This window comes from Cinclus cinclus, chromosome 6 (genome assembly GCF_963662255.1).
Source record: "Cinclus cinclus chromosome 6, bCinCin1.1, whole genome shotgun sequence".
NCBI classification, from domain to species: Eukaryota; Metazoa; Chordata; class Aves; order Passeriformes; family Cinclidae; genus Cinclus; species Cinclus cinclus.
In genome coordinates, this window is record NC_085051.1 from 37183803 (window position 1) to 37206153 (window position 22351).

A 22351-nucleotide genomic window follows, 5' to 3' on the forward strand; every position below is an offset into this window, starting at 1 on the left:
AGAAGCCAATGGTTCATCTCTTTGCTCAGAGAGATGTTCAACTTCTAGCATTTGACAATAAAAAGTGTGTAGAAACCAAGAGAAAGAAAATGTAGAACACCAAAATACTTCATAGGAACTTGTCAATGCTATAAAATCAAATTCAAACCAAACTAGAAAATCCTCCTGGTTTAGTAAAATTGGAATTAGAGCTAAAATTCATGAACTGGCAAACACTGGCTGTGGAAGGTAGAACTTAGCAGAACTGGTTCCCCAAATAAAGAGCACAGGATATTTGCCAGTACAATGTATGTTAAAAAAAAAAAAAAAAAAAAAAAAAAAAACAGATTTGTGCACTATTTTGAAGAGGACCTGGAAGCTAAAGTGATGTATGGAAAGCACTAGAATACTAGAATTTGAGAAAGTAGCAAACTAAGAAGTTTGTGTTTGATGGAGAATGCAACCAAAAATCATGGTATATTTTTACAGGAAATAAAATAATATTTAATGATTAAAACAAGAAGAAATCCAAATTGCAATTGTAGATTTAAGGGTAAAAGAAACACAAGTAAAACTGCTATTCTGCCTATTTACTGACAACTTATCGTAAGGAAAAAGTAAGACTACTACATCCTGCCTTCTCATCCAAGGTATTCAAAGACATCAAAGAGAAAAGAAACAAAGAAGAAAATGTTGCAAAAACCACACAGAAAAAAAAAATCAAGAGGGCTGTTGATGGCTTCTGATCATAGCAGCCCATTAGAAACTTAGAAAAGCAGACCTTGTTAACTCTGTCTCAGATAAAAGAAGACAAAAGCAGTTTCAGGAATGTGACTATAACAAGTATAATTGTGAAGAAGGTCTGCAAGATTCTAGCAATGACAACAGGCTTTTGTAAAGGAAGGACTGCCCTAATGAAAGGTCAGTTATGGCCAGTGGAAAAGCTTTCACTGGCTTCAGTGGACCTGGGGGTTATGCCCTAAAAAAGCATTTTTTTATGGACTAAAATTCTAAGCCCAGTGAAGAAAATAGCAAAAAAATCCATTAAGTTCAAAATTTCTATTAAGAGATTTATGTTAGTTATGCCTCGATACCCTTGTAAATTAATACAAAATTCATACTCTATCTGTACATACACCTCCATTTCTAGCAAAATATGGCATGTTAACATATGCTATTGAAACTTTTTTTTTTCTAAACAGGAGTAAAAGTTTATGGCTGTTGTTTCTATTCTGTTTCATTCAAAGTTTGAATGATCATGCTTTGTCACAAATCTCTCAGTCATTTTTTTGGTTTTACAATTCTATCTTATAAAACTCCTTCCTGTTTTAAAATGCTTCAGTGTTTCAGGACTTTGGGAATCTTCTCATTTGTTGATTTTCACCATGTTTGTTGAACAAATTGCTGGTAGAATCATGATAGATATCACTTACCATAAATCAAGTCTCTCTCACAGAGATCATAGTTAAAATGTTCTCTATTCTGTACACATCCAGCATCATGTCCCAGCTGTTGGCTTAGCTAACACAGAAACTGACTGAGCTGCAATAACTTCTGTTTCAATCCAAACCCTCAAAATGTACAGGTCTGGCTGTACCCTGGCACAGACACAGTCTCTAATCCTAGTTCTCTAACAGAGCTCTTCATTAGGTTACATGGCATGAAGGAGTTGTAATTGAATGTTTTGTGTTTCATAGTTATGCATCTAGAACTAACACCCTGGAAAGACCCCTCATGGCCCAGTTCTACCTTACCACTAGTAGGAATGGGGAAGGTGATAGTATCCTCTCTATTTACTTGCCACTGCACAAAGCATTGCAGGACTGAACTGTGTGTCAAGCACAGGGCAGCTCAGACACTTCCACCAGGCCATGAGTCCCTGCAGGAGTAGAACTGCCCTTTTTCTTACGACATCAGTTACGACATTCTTATGACATTACAAGATCCCTGATCTTAAAGCTAGCAGGATACATTTGAAGTAAAATCAACACCAGAAATCAAGCAGATCAGGAAAATTATTGTTGTATCAGGTCTTAGCACTCTCTATAGAATGCAGCAAGGGCAATTGCTGCGCTCAGGAGTACAATGCTGTGCCTATGTGCTTCCCATTTTTTGACACTGATATCGTTCAGAAGTCTGTAACAGCCCTTTTTTAAGTTCATTTAATCTAAGAATAAATGGATGTCATATGCCGTAGGAGTATACATCTTCTATTTAACTGTAAAATTAATGGTCTTCATTGAACATCAAGTTACTGTTCAATGAAGGTCATTAAGAAAGCATCAAGGAAGGACAAAAGTCAAGACCTCTGAAGGCAACCATGAATATACTTTTGGGCAAATATGTGATAACATGCCGCAATTTCAAAATTAATATATTGTTTGCAAAAACATTGTCATAAGTACATACCAATTGGTATTGGTATATAATGTGTGCTTTTTCATTTTGGAAACTTAATTGAGGTCTAAATTCAGAAACCTGGCTCTGACAAGAAAGATACCGTTGTCCTCAGCTATTGCTTAGAAAAATATTATCCTCTTTCTTCAGGATTTGATTTACAGCTATAAGAAATGCAATTCCTCAGGAACAGTGAGCCAGGGCAGTTCATTTCCCATAAAGCAAAGGTCTCTGATGAGTATGTTTGGTAGCACTCCTTCTCATCTACTTTATCTGGTTTCCAGTGGTTAGAATAATCCAGTCTTTCTGAAAATAAACTATTCCACATTCACCTTTTTCATGGCTCCCCTATTTTTCAAGAAATATTACCCCCTCAGTCTGCTTTTAAATCAGTTATATATTCATGATTTCTTTTATGTATGTTCAGTAGAAAAAAATCTATTTTCTAAAAAAAAAGCTTAGTGGTTTAGCCAACCAGCTGTAGTTGAACTAACCCTTTTTACTTATGTACATCAGTTATAATTTTTTATTCTCTTAATAACCTCAAACACATGAAAAACAAATAGAATGAGTTTATAATTTCTAACAGTGAAATACTTCACATATTTTGCTATCACGCTGTGGAATAACTCTGCAATGTCAAGTAGCTCACAATTAGTAAAACTGTAGGGGGATAAAAAGAAGTGTTTTGATCCTGAGGAATTTTTATCCTAATCAGATCGAAATTTCAATGCTCTTGTAGTGCTTAATATCTTCAATAACCAAAAAAATCAGACTGATTCCAATGTCAGGTTTTACATTCCAGGACTGAAATAAAATGCTAAAATATACAAATGAATCTCATGTTTGTACAAGTTTATTATCATCACTGGAAAGCAAGATTGATTCTAAATTAGGCTGATAGAATGTCAGGAATTTAGCCATTTCTTAAACTAAGCCAAACTGGCACCCTGATGACAGCCTAGATGTTGTTTTAAAAGTATTGCAGAAGTGCTGGTCTGACTACCTGCACAATCTTTCTCTCTGTCCATAGTATGGGCCTGCAAACATTTCTGTGTTGGACACTGCCGCCCTGTAGTCCTTTTGGGTGGAGATAGTGGTGATACAGAAAGATGAGGGAACAGGAGATAAGAAACTGGAAGAAATAGAAGCATGTAAAGAAAATATTTTTTATTTTCATACAAGGCAAAATGGGATCATGGACTTCAGTTTTAGCACATGCCCAGTGTTTATTTTTCAGTCCTAATGAATCTTAAGAGATGTACACCTACCCAAGAGTGTGTATTTGTCATGTCTTTTAGCCATGCTTTGAATTCCTGAAGATGCTGTGTTTGCTCCTGCAAATTCTTCTGTGGGTTGCATGAGATATTGGTCTGTCTATCTTAATTTCTTTTACTTTAGAAGAAGGGGAAAAACAGTCTGCAGTATGCAGTTGTGTGTGCCTTGTACCCTTGTTTTATATGCTATTAACTCATGGCTGGCTCATTTCTTGACAGGTGATGCTTACATTTTTGTGTGTGGAGGACAGTTGCTGTTGTTGTTGTAATATTTGGTGGTTTAATTATCCATTAACCGTAAAAATACTCAGAAATCATTATTAATCCCAAGAAGTTTCCAATCTTTGTGATATTTTGTGCCTCAATTTTTCAACTACAACTTTTTTCTATTGGACAAATGTTTTCTGTATATAAAGTAAGTAAGTGTTCCTCAGGAGAATCCAATCTCTGGGGTAGTAAACAAACCAGAAAACTCTACAAAGACAAATCTTTAAGCTATTTAAATTATTAGCTGCTAAACCTAGTTGCAGAATTTTGCAATATACAGTTATTTTGCAAGATGCCTCAGATATTGTTTGCATCAATAACCTTTTAACTTAACTCCTGATGCTATTTCATCTTCAAATAAAATCTAATGCAATACTGATTTAGTACATTCCCCTTTCAGTTTGTTGGCTTTCAGTTGTATCTTCCATAGCTCATAGTTAGTTGAAATTTGAACCCAAAATCTCCTGTTTTGACCTTAAAAGTGTACATAATACCAGCTGTATAAATACACGCTCATTAAGGGGTTATAGAGTGAAGGTTGAGCTCTGACCTGCTGGTAACCTCTGTGTTTTCCAGTTTCTCTGTTAATAATTTTCTGGGGGTTTTTTAAGTCTTTTTTGTTCCCCAAATTTCCAATTCCAAAATGGAATTTATATTTTGATATTATTCTTGTGATAAATTTTAGAAGCATATGTCAAATGCAAAGCCATGAGAATGTAAGATATTATTGTACACATCAAGTAGCTTCACCTTTGTTCTGTCCACCAAACTATTTCTGTGCTAACCTTTTGCTAGAGGATGTAAATATACTCTATTTTAAAATAGGACAAAACTACTTCACACAGTTTTCTACCTTCAGTGCTGAGGTTCTCTCCAAGATTACCAAGACCAGAAGTTTCCATCATCTTGCAGTCTAAATCAGAAAGTGTGTTGAAAATCCACTGAAAATTCCAAGAATGGATTAAGGATTTTTTTTGTAGTTTACTAGGCTGTGAAATGCCCATCCTGAAATGTCACCATGAAGGTACGATGAAACCATTGCAGATCTTTCCAGGATTTTAAAAACCTGTTCGTGCTATGGGCTATTTCTCTTCTTTTTCTTTTTCAAAGGTCTGGACTGCTGACCTTGTGTGTCTAAGGGAAACAGTTTTCAAAGCTGTATGGACATGAAAAGAGTATCAGTAAACTGAGTAGCACATATCAAATGTGTGGCAGTAGGTTTTATTAGCACTCGTTTGAAAGAATCTGCATAAATCACCTGAGTCTTTGCCATCCATGTGTCCTGTGGTGGGTCCTTGCTGGTTTTGATGCCTGATAACCTATAAAAACCTATAAACTGGGTGGTCTGGTACAGGACTTTGCCTCAGTCCTTTGGGAATGCTTCAAAACACCTGAAGCCTTTTACCCAATGTCCACAGTTTGCTAAGTATTGCTTCTGAGATCACAAGATGCATAATTATTCCTAAGTTCTTTTCTTTTACACAGTTGTTTTTGGGGGTTGTTTTATTAGCACTAAGCTGTCATTCCAAGGCCTGTGGGCAAATATGGAAATCTTTGGGTTTTTTGGCTTTTTACAAGTCATCTGGTATAAAGGGACAGTATGTTTCAAAAAGGTCTGCTGTGAGATGTGACATGGTGATAGAACTTTGTGGTGGTTTGAGGGAGTTTGAACATTTGGTTGTGCCATATCACCATGGCACTGTGCTCTGGATGCCTTTCCTCTAGAGATTAGCCTGAGGAAATCACTAATTTCACTCACCCAAACAGGGACCATTATCCCAGAAATGAAAGCATGTTTAAGGAATCCTGTCCTTGAAACAGACCATCTTTAACCCAGGTAATTCAAAGATAAAATTAATATTGCTGCCAATCTGCTTCAGCCTCTTTTCCTAGTTTTGGGAGATGTAGTTATGTATAATCCACAGATACATTTGGCACGGAAAGAGTTATTTTCTAAAATCATTAATCTTACATGGTTTGTCATATGATGGCCATTAATATTAGTGGAGATACATGAGACAGACTTCAGTTTCTTGAGCAAGCAGGGCCAAATTTCTCCTCTGATGTTGAGTTTTAGTAGCTAAGGGCAAAATTTGGATCTGGGATTTCATTTTCCCCTGCAGTTTGAAGAGAGAGTTCATTAATGATAATGGAAGTTCTGTCTGAAGTTTGTGTTCAAAGAAGGTTTGGGTTTCTAAATGACCATTTCAATATTAACAGAAGAAAATCACTTTATGGCAAGATTGAAGTCATGGGGAGAGAGACAAACCATGAGAGGGAAAAAAACTTAAGAGAGGAGAAAGCCTAGAGAATCCTAGGTAGAAAAATCTACTGCTCATTTTTCAATCCAGTCTGTCATAAAATAAACTTATATAGTTTCTTTACATCAATTTTATCTGTAGAAACCACAGAACAGTTTTCTAATTGCATGCCATAAGATTCTGTTGAATAGTGCCTCTGGCAGTACATTGCATTCCATTTGATCAATACCTACATAATGTTTTGAAATAAACATTTTACCTAGAATTATATAGTCTTGTTAATATTCATAGTTATGCATAATTATAAAGTTGTCATTTCAAATGTTGGGCCATGGGAAAATGGTATGTTATAACAATCATGAAAAGAAGGGAAGTGCCTCTGTTGTTCAAGTAGGAGATGGTGATTTCCATAGTGCTGAGAAACGCTATTTTTTTGTGTCTTTGTTCGGTTTTAATAAATTTGCTCTGCTGCTGGGAACTGATGTCACGTAAACTGATAACATAGAATTTATTTAAAACAAAACATCTTCCTAGTCCTAATCTGAGACAATTTTCACATGCAGCATACAAGGCCTTCCTCACTGTATTTGGCAAGTTACAAACTTTAATCCTATTATGAATCCACATTTTTCAACAGTTTGACTCAGACCACTTTTAACATTTGCTTTTCTGCAAAGAGGCAGGAAAAGTATTGCTTAGTTTTTAAACATTATTAAGATTTCAAATTTTTCTAAATGCTTGATTAAGGCGCTTTTTTTCTGCAAGGCTGTTGATACTTAATTTTGCCTAATTTATGACATATTTATCTATGTAATATCCCTACACTGGAAGATTAAACAGTATTTCAGATTGCAAAGCAAGCAATGAACAAATTGCCATACTTAGCACTTTTAGAGTGACTGTAGATGCTTAAAGGAATATCCCAGGTGAATGAAGAAGTTAGGTGGGAGTTTGAATATCGGTGAGGTACAGTTTTCTTTCGTGAACCTGATTTGCTACTTCCTGCTTGTGGTAGGAAAAGATGAATTTATGTTTATAAACCTGCAGCTATTACTCTCTGATGTTCATATCACAGTGGCAGACAGGTCTCAGTCAGCAGTATTGACATGATAGATTGCATTCTACCCTATGCTAAAAAAGATGTTCTCTGTCCAGCACTCAGGGCTTTCTGCTGTCATATGCTGTGAGTAAAATGCAGCTTTCTAAAGCCTCACAGAAGCAGTATTTTCTTAAAAGAGTTATCATCTTTGTATTCTTCTTAGAAGAACTCTGTTGAGATACAGTAAGTCAGGGCTGGTAAGGAAATATATGCAATGAAGAGAAGTAGAGCAGCATGACCCACAGGGACTCTTGTGATGGGAGGATGGTATTCTTTACCAAGGAATCTGCTCTGAAGGCCTTGATGTTGGCCCAGTAGGCAGGCAATGCATTTTTACACTGTCCAGGCTGAAGTCCCCTCCTCCTCACTCTACCCCATGCAGGAGATTCAAAATAGGACTGTTTGTGGAGAATTATGTAGTTGACATATGATTCCTCATCACATGTCTACAAGTCTCCTATCATCTAGCTCCCAATTCTGTAGCAAGCATCATTTAACGTTGCTAAATATTTTTCACTGCTAAAATCCAATTTGTGGACACCAACTATTTAAAATATCTAGCTCACTAATTGCAAAATCTATAGAAAAGTCCTTACAACATCAAAGACTCACTTGATCCTCGGAGCTGTTATAAATGGAAAACTGTCTCTGTTACAAGCAAATAAGGCACTTAATGCACTCTTTCTGGCTGTGATGCTATTTTTCCTGTGGGTTTTAAAAGTGACCTTCCTGTAAGCATCAAGGACTGTAACTTTTCAGATAAAGAAACTTGTTCTTGTTTTAAGTCTATGCCAGGTTCATTCCCCTGTAGCCCACAGTTTTCAAAAGCAGAAGGGAAAGTAATCTAGAATTGCAAAAATAAAAAACCCTCTGTTTCCAGAACGAAGTTACCCTGTCAGCTTGCCTTGGGCCTTAGGTGGAGAAGAGGAGATTAAAGAGTCAGTATTCCTTTTCATGTTTCGTCTGCCAGTTTTGTGAATGTAGAAAGAGTACTTGTGGCTGCAGCTAAGTATCCGACTGTAGTATTAAGTACAGCAATTTCATTCTCGTGCAGTACATTAAAAATATTCTTATAAGTTTACCATGAGATGAGCTCAGTATCAATACCATCCAGTCATTGATAAAGGTATTTCAAGGAGAAGGGTGAATAGCACAGCAGATGTAACCTCAATATTTTCACCAATTATAAAGAGCCTCTTTGTGAAGCTGTGTGAATATGTAAGATGATCTCATCATTTCCTATTTACTCAATACTTACCTGAATACGCAATATAGTGTAGCTTTTAAATGCATATGCACATGAGTAAAATGTCCTTTTGTAAGAGTCTTTGCTAAAAGACTGCTTTTGATACACAATTTCTTCATCTCCTCTTCAAACTGAATTAAGCTACTTCCTTCTTTTAAAACACAACTCACTATTTAGAAGCTTTGGCTTTGATTTCTCGGAACAGCCTTACAGGAAGAAACTATGTTCTTTTTCTATTTGTAACCATATTTCTGAAGACAAACTTGTACTGATTTATTTTAATTTTCTAACAGAAATAGGTTCCTGCAAAGAACACTGACTGTTTCTTCTTTTTCCCCCTCCTTCATTCCACCACTACAAGAATATTGCTGTGCACAAAGCTACCAAGGAAAACTGAAATCCCTCTGTTGGGAACTGTGTACACAGCAATATATTCATACTTTGAGAAATAAGTGAGGGGTTTTTTTATTTCTTAGCATGACATACTGTGCACTTCTTGCATGCCAACCACTGAATTCAAATTGAGGAACTAGGTAACATTTCAGCAAATTTTAATCAGGTTTAGCATCCACCATTTTAGGGAATATATCTGTGCAGCTGACATAAAGGTCACCAATTTTAAAACATTAACCCTCAGTTAGTCCCTCTGATTAAAGGGTTTGTGTATATGTCTGTGTGTGTGTGTGTGTGTGTATTTTAAAAAATTATATAACCCAGTCCTGCATAATCCTGTCACATGTGCCATCCCACCAATGTGATCACAAGTTTTAACCTTGTCTGCCATACTGGGTACTCCATATATAAAACAAATTGAAACATAAAATTATTTGCACTGCTCAGTGAGTGACGAATTTGCCTGTAAACAAAATATCCTGAAAATTCAGGATGTAATCTACATGGCATTACATTTTCAGAAGTTTATGCTAAACTGAAATGCATGGTCTGTTGCTATTAGAAAATATAACTTCACAATCAGATCTTAGAGTAGAATGACTCTTTGCTTTCCTTCTCAAAATCAGTAACTTCATTAATGGACTCTCTGTACCTGCAAACTGAAGATTTTTAAAATTAAACTGGGCTTTACTCAGTAACACTAGATTATCAATAAACTAGATAGATTTCCCTCCCTGATGCCTCCTTCTAATTGTTTGGGTTTGTTTGTTGGTTTTTTTTTTTTTTTGCCTCAAAATTCTCATCTAATTTCTAAGTTGCAGGTTGGCAATGCCAGCAGTTAAAAAATACTGTAAATCAGAAAACATTTCAATTTTTTTCCATTTTTTTATTTCATCACATTTATAAATTTCTTTCTGAGATATACTGTGAATTTTCAGAACTGACCTGGGGGTACCAAGTGCTCTCTCAAAGGAGGGAAGAGCCAGATTTAGCAGCACAGTGCAGCTTGCCTGCTGAAGTATCTCTACAGAGAGAATTTTTATATTGAATCATGGGACTTCCTTCAGAGTGTGGTCCACAAGACTCTTACATGAAATGTGCTTTAGATGGATGCAGTAAGGAAAATTCTTTGTATCTGGCAATATATCTGAGCTGGCCAAAAATAGAGTGGGAATTTGCAGGTAGATGAACTTCATGGAAAGTTCATTTTTAATGTATTTCAGACATTCTTTGGATATATTCTTTGTACTTGGGAGCCTGAACTCTGACCGTAGATGCCTTGCATATAGTTCTGATGCACTGAATTCTCATTCTTGAAAAGGCATCTTGAAAATCTTTTCCTCTTTTCCATAGCTCTGAAATGAATGCTCTGTTCAGCCCATGACACAGACTTTACCAGTGGTGCAACAACCAATATAAAAGTTACTGAAGGATGAAGGACTTCTCTAGGATGGTCAAAAGAGCTGGAGAACCTGAGTCCTTATAATTATCACTGTGCAGAGCTGCAGTGTGCCCTTCAGCCACTGGCTAGTGACTCACCTGGTACTTTGATTTTCAAATGTGTATGTGGACAGTTGCCCTTTGACATCTGTGTAGCATGGTAAACTCCCTTGATAAAAACTCTTCCAAGGAAGACAATAGTGCATTTAGCAGGTACGAGTGCAGATAGATTTTACTAGTTCCTGCATGGCAACTGTGGGTATTCATGTTTCCAGAAGACAGATCTGGAAAAGTATCACTCCACACTTGTGTGCACATCAGTTTTACACTCAGCTGTAAGCAGAGCATTTTGAATGCCCTGTTTTACCGAAATGGAAATGCCTACCATAATCAAAACTTACAGCAGTGCTTTTCTTCCCTTATTCTTCATAACTGATAAAGTTGGGCTAATTTATGTGAGATTGTTTTCTAAAGTGGCTTACAACATTGGTTTGACAGAAATGCTGGGTAGTCAGTTGTTCATATTTTATCTTTATTCTGCTGTATAATGAAGTTTTGAAGACAATGAATTATCATAGTAGAATATTTAGAGCTTGAGATACAAAAGTAAAAATTTAGGGAAATATTGATGTCTGCTAGAAACAAACTTAGTTCACTAGAGGCTGCTGAAAAACAATAAGACCCAGATACAAATATTTGTTTATATTATAGCTGAACATAACTTGCACTTCACATTCACTTTACATGGCACTATTTTACATGCATATTTTTCTCTAGTAGTTGAAAAAGTGCACTGGGGGTTAGGGGATACCTCCAAGGTAAGGAAACATCACTGTTTGTATGGCTGCCTTTGTAAACATCTTTTTCTGTAGGTATCTGCTGTACAGGATTTAGATATATATTAATTCATACGTATAATTGGAGGTATAGACATTTGGTTAACTTGAAAGCTCCAAAGTGTCATTTGTCACATTTATGGTAGGAACTTACTGCCTTAAATACTTATCCTTTTCCAAAGTGACTTTTTTCTTTTCTCAAAAAAAAAAAAAAAAAAAAAAGGGGGGGAAAAAAAGAAAATGTACTTCATGAAACTATTGTATATGAAGCACTTATTAGCCGTAATTAAATGGACAATATGAATTTACTACGTCTTTAGGACTCTGGCTTGTTCTGGTTTAGAGCAAGATGATTAATGCAAATACATATTACTTGAGATAACCATTTAGCAGCTAATTTAGCCAAATTTATTACAGCAGTTAGAGGTTTTTCATTTTAGCAGACGGAGACAAGGACATGACAAAAGCAGGCGGTGAATGTGAAGGCACACTGCCCTCTAGTGCACCACGCTTTGTGGGAATGGTGAGAGCTGCAGGGTTTTGGATTAGGGCTCCAGCCACAACCCTGCCCACATCTTGTGTAATTTATGGGTTTTCTAAAATTGTTCTGCTCCCTCCCACTGAAAGATTTACCTTTCATTCCCCTCTTCTGACACGGAAGAATCAGACACAAAACAAATCCGTTTCAACTTGGCAATATTTTGGCTGAAGTATTACTTTAAACATCTGTATTTTTAAGCTGTCTTGCTGTGAGCATTTAACAGCACCGTTCCACATTACTTTTACTTCTTTCTCTGTTTCTTAGCATATTTCAAGTGTCGGAGAGAGCTGTCACTCTTTGGCTCGAACCAAGCCATTCTGTGCCTCCCTTAGGCCTGTTTCTCAGCCTGTTGGTGGATTTACTTTGCTCTGGTAGAAAGTAAATTCTCCAAAGACTTCTCCCCCACTGACCAGTGGAGATTTGGTTCATCTGAGAACTGTAAATTCTGTTTGACAAGATCAAAGAAACAGATGTATAAGTTCAGTGGTTGATATCGCCTGCAATGAGGAGAAATGATCAAAGCAGCAGGGGTAGAGTATCTTCCCAAACCTTTCAAATATCCAGAATCTCAAAGAGGTCTACCTAGGAGCTATGAATAAATCACATATAAATTTGCCTCTTTTTTTTCCTTTTCTTTTTTCCCAGTTTGACATTGAGCGCATTGGAAATATCCACACAGTAATAAGTATTCAGAGAACCATAGAGATTTGTAGTATTTTTTTACTTTTCTTCCTCCACTAGAGTTTCCAGAAGCAGATTAAAATTATACTTTAAAAACTTGTAAAACATGTAGCTAGTTATACTGAACTTCAGATCCTGTTTGTCATCTCACTGGCATTAAATCCAAAGGAAGCCAAGTATGCTCTGCTTACACTTGTGGCGCGTTGTACAACAAAGGTCATTTTACCACAATCCTAACATGTACTCTATCTTGCTTGTGTTTTGTTTGTATTTTCCTGTCAGTGCTGAATAAGGGTCAGTGTGTAACAAAGTATTACCGCTGGATGCAGAAGAACGGAGGTTATATCTGGATACAATCTAGTGCAACCATAGCTGTCAACGCCAAGAATGCAAGTGAGAAGAATATCATTTGGGTCAATTACCTCCTTAGGTAGGTCTCCCAGTCACTTCTCTCCCTTGAACTGCTGTCTCTGTTGCTTGTCTCTGCTGGTGAGAGGTCTAGGAAAAAAACAGTAGCCTACTAGAGAAAGTTAAGAAGAACTTTTCATACAGTCCATGTCAAAAACCGTGCCATTTTTTAATAGTTACTGAGGCATCTGTCATATCACAGCACATGAGAATATTCTTGAATTATTATGCTGCCTCAGTGTTGAAATAAACCCTCCACCGTTTTATTGCATGCCCTGAAATCTATTCAAACTGAGCTGAAAGATAAAAATTATCCACACCAACTTGCAGTAGCTGTGTTATAAAATCTGGTGTGAAGTGTTTGGCACTGTTTTATTTGGATATTAAAAATGCAGGAAAGCAAACTGCTGGTATGCAAAAAAGAAAAAAAAGAAAAAAGTTATCTCTGAAAGGCATTTGCCAGTTCAGTCCAGAAAAAGGAACTTTCTCAGGACAAAAAAAGGCTCAAACTACTTTGTTGTTCCTATAAGCATCAGATAATATTCACACTGAAAAATGCAAAATATAATTTAAAAATAGAAGTACTATAAAGTACTATTTTAAGCTATTAGAACTATTTAAAACAGAAATAGTAATGACTTGAATGAAAGGCTGTTCCCTGATAAATTCTGTTTTACCAAAGTACTTTTAAAGGACTGGTTTCGGAGCTCAAGGGAAAACCAACAGTCACTGAGAGACAGTGAATTATAATCCTGACCTTTCTCATCTGAAAATACCTTTCAGCACATTCTGTTTTGTGAAAATGTTCAATAAGATTGGGAGATTTTCTGTTTCATTCAAATAGAACAAACAAACAAATAAAATTTGAAACCTTGAGATTGTTGTGAAACGCAATTGTCATTTTCTGGCCTGTTCTCTTTTTAAGTTGCTTGTCATGGTTTGTTACATTCCCTTTGATGCCATGAGAGTTCAAAGTGATGTCTAGGGGTTAGACTGTGACTTATTATGCCAAGTCCAGCAAGCCCTGAAGAGGCTGTGCCTGCCTAAACTTGCATGTTGAAATGCTTTTGATTCCCCTTTTGGGGAAGAGAAGGAAGCAACCCCTGGCAGGAGAGCATTGTAGGGGTACTGTGGGAAACCTTGCATGGCAGTGGAGTTTTCACTGGGACTTGCAATTTTTTGGCCTGATATGATTGAACACAGACTTTTCTGAATATATCCTTATCCTGCTACTTTTTTGTCTCTTTTTTGCAAGTGTGAGGCAGAATGTAGCATTTCAGGAGGTCAGCTTAAGGCTGACAATTCTGAACTGGGAGTACAGCTTCACTGCCCCGGTCCTTAACAGGGCTGCAAAATACCCTGAAATGTTCTCGTATTTCCAGCTCTAGCTGTAAAAGTTGTCCATAGGAATTATTAACAGCTGCCTCTGTCCCCTTTTCTGCTTTCCAGACAATAGATGAACCTTGTCCACAGACAGTCCACTAACAAAAACAAAACAAAAAACAAAAACAAAAACAAAAACAAAAAAAAAAAAAAAAAAAAAAAAAAAAAAAAAAAAGCAGTGTGGTCTTCCCCAAGTCTCCTCCCAGAATCTGATTTTTCTAATGTATTCCATTCACCACTCTGTTAGAAAAATATTAACATCTTCATGGAATTTGTATTTTTAATTTAGATTTCTCCTTGTAATGGAATCCACAAAAGATCCAAATGTCCAAATAATATTTTAATAACAGATCAAGGCATAATTAGGTCTACTCTTAGCAGGAGTACTGGTCTGTATACATTTCCATGCATTAGAAAGTATGATTCAGCTGTCTGTAAAAGGATAGACTAATTACAGTGACAGGAAGGATTAATGCTGTTCTTGTTCTAGCAACTCGTTATTCACAGTGTGAAAGTCCTCAAACATCTTTTGCTTGGAGGGGGCAAATTTGGGGACTGCCCTAGGATGCAACAGACTAAAGTCACTTTGTCAGGACAAAGCCATAAAGATGGTAACTGTAATATGTCATCTCAATGTGAACTGTGTGAAAGCTGAGTTTTCACAGTACACTCTAAGAGCTGAATATGAGCATACTGTCATTGTGATAGTGTGTCGAGCACCCCAAGTGCTGCATCTTATTGTTTTGGACAGGACTGTGGATTTTCTCTTTTACCAGACTTGAATTTGAACTGCATGGAAATACTCACCTATTCAAAAATTATTAAAGACTTTGTTATTTTTATTGTTTTTGTTACTGTTTATTCTCTACCACTTATGTTTAGCTACGTCTGTTCCCCTACATTTGCATGCATTTAAGAAAGGAACACATTTCAAAAGGTACAAACCAAGCAAAAGCATAGTGTTGTAGGGGTTTTCTTCCATTTCTCTGGAAGTGTAGCTTTTTTAGATTGCAGTCATGTTCATTGCTAACAAGTCACAGGTGAGCACCACATGAGCAGATGAAGATATGATTATAATGGGTGTGTTGACAGTTCTTTATCCCTAACATATGCATCTTAACATGCACATGTGCATCTGTCACATAGTTAGAGAGGTTGTTTTTGGTTTCTTGCTGATGTGGATATATGTGTGCAGTGTTTAAAAAATGCATAACCTATTTTATCTAATCTTTGGGCAGATTCTTTGGAGCAGTGGTCACGTCTTTAGCCTTAGCTGATCACTTTCGTAATAACTTCATGTATGATATGCTTGGTTAAAATGTGGAAAACTGGAATGTTGAGAAAAACAGGTATTGAAAGGACTCTGGCAAGGTTGATAGAGAACATTTCTACAGAGATAACTCTAATAGGCATTGCCAGTGGGAGAGAAACAGATTGGAAAAGTTAAAACACTCTCTCTGTCCTCCCAGGCACAGTAATGGGATCGAAATCGAGATATTTTGTTGTTGGATGATTACACAGTGTAGCTTTACTGCTAGATATCACACAAGCCGTGATGTCCCACTTCAGCAAGGATGCTTTGATAGCTCTATAACTTCACTAGAATCAAACACGGTTTAGTATCTGGTCAATAAAAGTATTTGACTGCAGTATTAAAATAAACCTTCAGAAAACTCCTGCTGTGAAGCTCTGAAGCCAAAAATATATGTTTCTGTGTTTAATCTGCTATTCTTCCTATTTATGTTCTTTGTTCCTGAACTTTGATATGAAAAGAGGAAAAAATCATGAAACCGCAAATCATCCAATTGTGTTTATATTTGCTGTATCCTCTTCAGTAACCCAGAGTACAAGGACACTCCCATGGATATTGCACAACTTCCTCATCTGCCAGAGAAAACCTCAGAATCCTCGGAGACCTCTGACTCTGAATCAGACTCAAAGGACAACTCAGGTAACACACATGGTGTGCCTTTACACCCACAAGACATTCACATTGTGAAAGCCACATGGACTGCTTTCCAGTTGCTTTTTCTTCTCAAGTATAGTTCCATTTTAACAAAAAAAATCATATAAAATTAAATTGAAAAACACTAGCAAAATATTTTAATGACCTCAGAATTTCTCTTCACTTTCTCCACGCATTCTTGCCTACATAGCACCAAACTAAATATTGATTTCCCAGCTGTGCTTATGAAAGGTATTGCGCCTTGTGCAAAGGACTTGGGATTTCAACTGTTGGATAAAATTCAACTTCTTCCCTTTCCAAAGTAGGCAGATATTCTACAGAAAGATCTCTACTGAAGAGTCTCACTAGGGGGCAGTGAAGATTGAAAAAATTGAGTTTTCTTGGGTTAAAAGTTATATTTAATTAAAATGTATGAGTTCAAGAACTTCTTTCTAAGCTCTTTAAGTCTGGGACTTCAGCTGTTTTTTAAAAGTTGAGTGTTCTTGTCAAGCTCTATGTGTAAATTAGTTCTACAGACAGTCCAGTGCACAGATGGTTCACACATTCCCTGTTAGTTTTAACAGTGGTTACCTAGGCACAGGTGCAAATCATCTGGCCTTGGAAGAGTGTTTTTTTCTGTAGCCCAAGAAATGAAGATGTTATTCAGCTATTGTATGTAGGATGGATGGATGGATGGATGGATGGACGGATGGATGATTTTTCTCTCATGCCTATGATACCAACCAAAACAGTCTAGAGAAAATGGATCACAGTGATATAAATCAAGAAAAAGCAGGGAGAGGATCAGGCTATTATACTATATTATTATATTATGCTGTATTACATTATATTATATGGCTGTACTCTTTCATCTTTTGCTTTTATTTGGTCTCCTTTGACAGCTTAGTTTAAGTTAATGTGCAGGCTTTCTAACTACTGTCATTGGGTATTTCTTCATCCATTCCCAGTGCTTCCTTTATGCTGTCTTGTTCCTGAACAGCCAAATGACACATATGTGGAGAACAGTTTGCATTTCCCATACGCACTGGAAGTTTCTCCAGGTGAGAACATGAGAAGTACATGTACGTTCATGACTTCTAAAGCTGATGCAGAGCAAGACAGCATTCCAAAGGTGCACAGATATCTATATCTCAGAAGGAGATGTCTGAGTGTCTTGGAAGACAGAAGACACAGGGGCTTGTTTATTTCAAAGGAATTAAATAGAATTGCTGAAGGACCTGAAATTTGAACATTATTTTGGATGAAACCAACAAGTTCAGTTCAAGCTGTGATATAATCCCAGGCAAATATTGTGTAGCTTTAGACCACTTCACTCTAAGACCACTCTTCCCCAGCAAAAAACCACGGCCTTAAAAGAAAGCATCTTCAAAAAAAGTAAGAAAAATTTGTGGGACAAAATCAATCCTAGCTGGAACAAAAAGCTGGATGAGACTTAGGGGTTTACAGCTGCTACTTTGTTCCAATAGGTTTTATTTTTCAAAAGGAAGGGTCTCTCTGCTGCTGCTCACACAAGCAATAGTCCCACTAAGTGACTTGTGAAGTGCAGTGTCCTGAATGCTCAAGGCAGCTTGCCTGTCAAACCCACCTTCAGCACTTCTGGAAAATACTTTGGTATTGTCATGGCTCCAGAAGTAACCAATATCTTTAGAGGCAAACCAGTCCTTCCCCTCTCCACCTAAAACAAGGATATTGAAAAGGGTAGTACTTGGCTCTGATGAGTGAAAAACATCTTTTATTAGGCAACAAAAGATTTCTGGCTGGTCTGTAAAGGACGGGGTTTCCTGAAACCTTTCATGACCCTTTCAAACATAGTGTGATAATGGAGCATATTCAGTCTCAAAGCTGCTTTGGCTCTCTGAGTCCAGTGGGCTAGACTGTTTATGTCACCCATATTAGAATTATAATTAAATGAACTCAGGCAAGAAGAGTGACAGCTTCTCAGGACTGTAGCTGTACCATTTTCAATGGTCCTTAGATGGTTTGGATCAATCAAGGATTTAATTCACTGGCTGATTATTTTTTCTGTATGTTTTTATATATTTGTTGTCCTTCAATAGAGTATGAGAAGAGTCTACCAACATAGCATAATTTTTTTAACAATAAACTAGTTTCTTAAGTCATTTTAAGTAGTTTATTCATTCATTCGGATTTATACACATGAGTTGCTTCTTCTCTCATATGGGAGGAAATCAGCAGTAATTTCAGTGTACCCAGAGATTCTCTGCCATTTCAAAAGTGGCACTGGTCAAAGGAAAATGAGAGTACTAGAATCTTTAGTAAATAGTGCTATACCTGGATGTCTGCCCACTGTAAGAGAACATGGATGTAAAAAGAACAATCACCAGAACATAACAGTGATAATGGGATTGTTCACTGACTCCTCTTTGGATGGCACAGCTACAATGCCTTTGTGCTCAGAGCTGTCAACATGATTCTTGTCCAGTGAGCAGATGAAAAGGCCCCCTCAGTCGAGATGCAGCCACAGAGCATAGGCTTCTAATGCATTAACAGTCCTGAGTCAGAGACACTCATGGTGATTAAAACTTTCCCAACACAACACTGAAAAAAAGAAATGCAGCTCTACAGAAAAGAACGTCTTTTGAAACAAAAAAAGGTTAAAGCAAATCCAATCTTATTGGTAGGTGGAAATCTGGACTTGGATTATAATATTATGTTCCTATTGCTAATGCTTTGTTTCACTTTCATTTTGCTCCAGAGGACAATGAGAACTCAAAGTCAGATGAGAAAGGAAACCAGTCAGAAAACAGTGAAGACCCTGAATCTGACAGGAAAAAGTCAGGAAATCAGTCAGATAATGAAATGAACTGTAATGAGGATGGGAACAGCTCCAGCAACCAGGACAGCAGGGACAGTGATGACAGCTTTGAAAATTCAGACTTCGAGAATCAAAAGGCCCCTGAGGACAGTTTTGGCACTCTTGGCTCCATGCAGATCAAGGTGGAGCGCTATGTCGAGAGCGAGTCAGACTTGCGGCTGCAGAACTGTGAATCACTGACCTCCGACAGTGCCAAGGACTCAGACAGTGCAGGTGAAGTAAATGCTCAGTCTTCCAGCAAACATCAGAAGAGGAAGAAGAGGAGAAAAAAGCAAAAGGGAGGCAGCATGACTCGGAGAAGGCTGTCAAGCACCTCAAGTCCAAATGGACTTGACTCGGCTTTGGTGGACCAGCCCCAGCTGCTCTCGTCACCAAACAGTGCCTCAGTGCTCAAAATTAAAACAGAAATCTCAGAACCTATCAATTTTGATAATGATAGCAGTATTTGGAATTACCCACCCAACAGGGAAATCTCAAGGAATGAATCACCCTACAGTATGACCAAGCCCCCCAGCTCCGAGCACTTCCCTTCCCCCCAAGCCAGCAGTAGTTTACATGTCTCCATTCCAGACTCTGTTCTCACCCCACCAGGGACTGAAAATACTGCCAGCCGTAAAACTCAGTTCAGCACCTCATCCAACTCGGCCTTGGCTCCAGTGTCCTCTGACCCTTTGTCACCCCCACTTTCAGCATCTCCAAGGGACAAACATCCAGGAGGTCCCACAGCGTCCAACTCTTTGTTGTACACTGGGGATCTGGAAGCCCTTCAGAGGTTACAAGCAGGCAATGTGGTGCTTCCTTTGGTTCACAGGGTAACGGGAACCCTTGCTGCGACCAGCACTGCTGCTCAGAGGGTCTACACCACTGGCACTATTCGGTATGCTCCAGCTGAAGTTACTTTAGCTATGCAGGGCAACCTCCTCCCCAACACCCACGCTGTTAACTTTGTTGATGTTAACAGCCCCAGCTTTGGGCTGGATCCTAAAACACCGATGGAAATGCTCTACCACCACGTTCACCGACTCAATATGTCGGGACCGTTTGGAAGTGCTGTGAGCGGGGCCAGTCTGACCCAAATGCCTGCAGGGAATGTGTTCACAACTGCCGAAGGACTTTTTTCCACTCTTCCATTTCCTGTGTACAGCAATGGCATTCACACTACACAGACTCTGGAACGGAAAGAGGATTGAAATATGACCACATACTGTGTTCAGTGTTATACTCTGAGGCATAGACTATGTTTTAATTTAGACCTTTAATTCTAGCACTTTGAATTTGAGCAGGTCAGCTTATTATCTCAATATGATGGTCCCCATTTCATTCCCTTTCTCTTTAACTTGACTTATTCTTTAATGTAAAGATATTTTTTTATTTTTTGCCTTCAGAGAGTCGAAGTACCAGTTGCCTGCCATTTTGTCTTCTTCTAAGATGTGTGTTTTTTCCTTTGCATCTTTATTAAGATGCCTTTAATATGTGTATGCCTCTGCCATAGAATACTCAGTGTTGTGGTAAAGAGATTTTAAAGTGACAACCATTGGTTTTATTTCAAAATTATCTTGATATGATCAAGATTAAAAGAGACAAGCATAAACAATGTGCCCTGTTTGACTAAGTCAAATGAAAAGGGGGTTTTGTTCCTAATTCCTTTAAAATAGGGGATAGTATTTTAGAATTTTATGCAGAGTTTAATTCTCTTTTTATGGTTAAGATTTTCTTACTTGCACATAAAATAATTTGGGTTCTTAAAAAGTTAATTTCTGGCCTGTGACTAGAATGTTAAAAAGTTGGACTAAATGTTAATTACAGAAACTTTAACTTAATTTCTAAAACCATGGTGCTATCATTTCTTAATCTGTAATGTCTTCATACAATATGCAGCTTGTGGGCTGGGTTTTTTGGAAAGAATGTGTTCCGTACTGGTTTATAGTGGGGTGCTGCAGTCTCCTTGGTTAGTTAAGACAAAAGCCCTCATTAACATTTGCTGCAGGACTTAAAATTTGTTACCTCCAAACTAACAAGCATAGCCTCACATCAAATTTAAATGGGTCAGGAAGCCTTTTTCAAAAAGAGCTTAAAAACAAAAATCTCAATTTAATTGACGCGAGGAGCAGTTTCTTAGGTGCATATTGTTTTGCTTTATTTTTTTCTCAGTGTAACTGAGGCTAATTTTGCAACATCAAATAACACTTCAGAGTAAAAAAAAAAATGAAAACAGAATAACTATTTAACATGTTTTATTTCGTTTTTCATTTAATATTATAGAGGGAAGGTTGTAAATTTCTTTTTGTTCTTTGATTTGGGTATTTTTTGTTGTTTTCTTTTTCCTTATTTCTAGTGTTGAAACCAATATGTTTTAAAACTAAAGGATGGGTTAATAAGCTTGAAATAGATAACTACAACTGAAAACTGCACATTAAGTAAAAGAAAAGAAATCTCCTATTTTGTCTTTGTTGCCAGAAATCACAGTGTAGTGTCAAACACTCCAAATGACTGTCAAATATAAATTCTTCTTCCACTCCATCTTTGGCAGCTGTTTGTTAAGGCATCTAATAACAGATGTGAGAACTGTAATGTGTACAATGTGTAAGTGTCCTTGGCTGTCAGTCCCATTGCAGTTTCAATGTGTGTTACTATATGCAGTATATACTAAGCTAATGTAGTTGTTTTGTCCTTTGTCTTCTCTGTGCTTTATCTCTAGTCCGGAGTGGTAAAGTCCCATTCCTGCAGTCCTAGTGAACCAGTGATTCTTGGGGGTTAGTGGTTTTTGTGTGGTGGCCTTCCTCTGTAATGTCACCTTATGCTGCTTCCACTGTCTGTATACCTTTTAATTTCTGCTGTTGCTTTGCTGTTGTGTATTCTCAAACCTCTCTCTCCCCCTTCCTTTCTCCCCTCCTCCTCCACACGTTTCCCCTCTCTCTTTCTCTCGCTCTCTCGTTCTCTCTTCTTCACTCTCAGAGATAAAAGACTCTTAACTAGCTCAAGGTTAATGGAGCCATTTTTCCCACAGAGGAATTCTGGGTATGACTTACTCTTCCAGTGTACCCCACAATGCACTACAGAGTAATGCTCAGATATATTAAGCAAATTGATGCCATATAGCCTCAGTTGTTAACATTCCCAGAGTCCTTGTGCTCGAACTGTAAGCAGAGGGTGCATTTCTTTGGTTTTCTCCTAGGTAGGCTGGCAGAGCAATATGTAGAGCAATTACCAGTGAGATAGGAAATTCTTTCAAAGGTCAACTGGCATAGTCTAAAAAGGAAACTGAGCTTAGAATTGTCATATGTATTCGCTTATGTGTGCAATGCTAATGTATTAACTCAGCTCCTTCGAATTCTTGATCA

The 22351-nt window shown here is 37.4% G+C and overlaps 1 protein-coding gene across 5 annotated transcripts in view; it reads left to right on the forward strand.

Annotated features, from left to right (window-relative positions):
- The window catches only part of NPAS3 (neuronal PAS domain protein 3), a 583018-nt gene extending 562818 nt beyond the window's left edge, over positions 1-20200 (forward strand). For 4 of the 5 annotated variants that reach the window (XM_062495134.1, XM_062495135.1, XM_062495137.1 and 1 more), the window contains 3 exons: positions 12700-12847; positions 16044-16171; positions 18891-20200. In XM_062495134.1, the coding sequence (XP_062351118.1) occupies positions 12700-12847; positions 16044-16171; positions 18891-20200 (1586 nt within the window). The remainder of the gene's footprint in view (positions 1-12699; positions 12848-16043; positions 16172-18890) is intronic. The other variant, XM_062495139.1, reaches the window with a different exon arrangement.
- The last annotated feature ends 2151 nt before the right edge of the window (positions 20201-22351 follow it).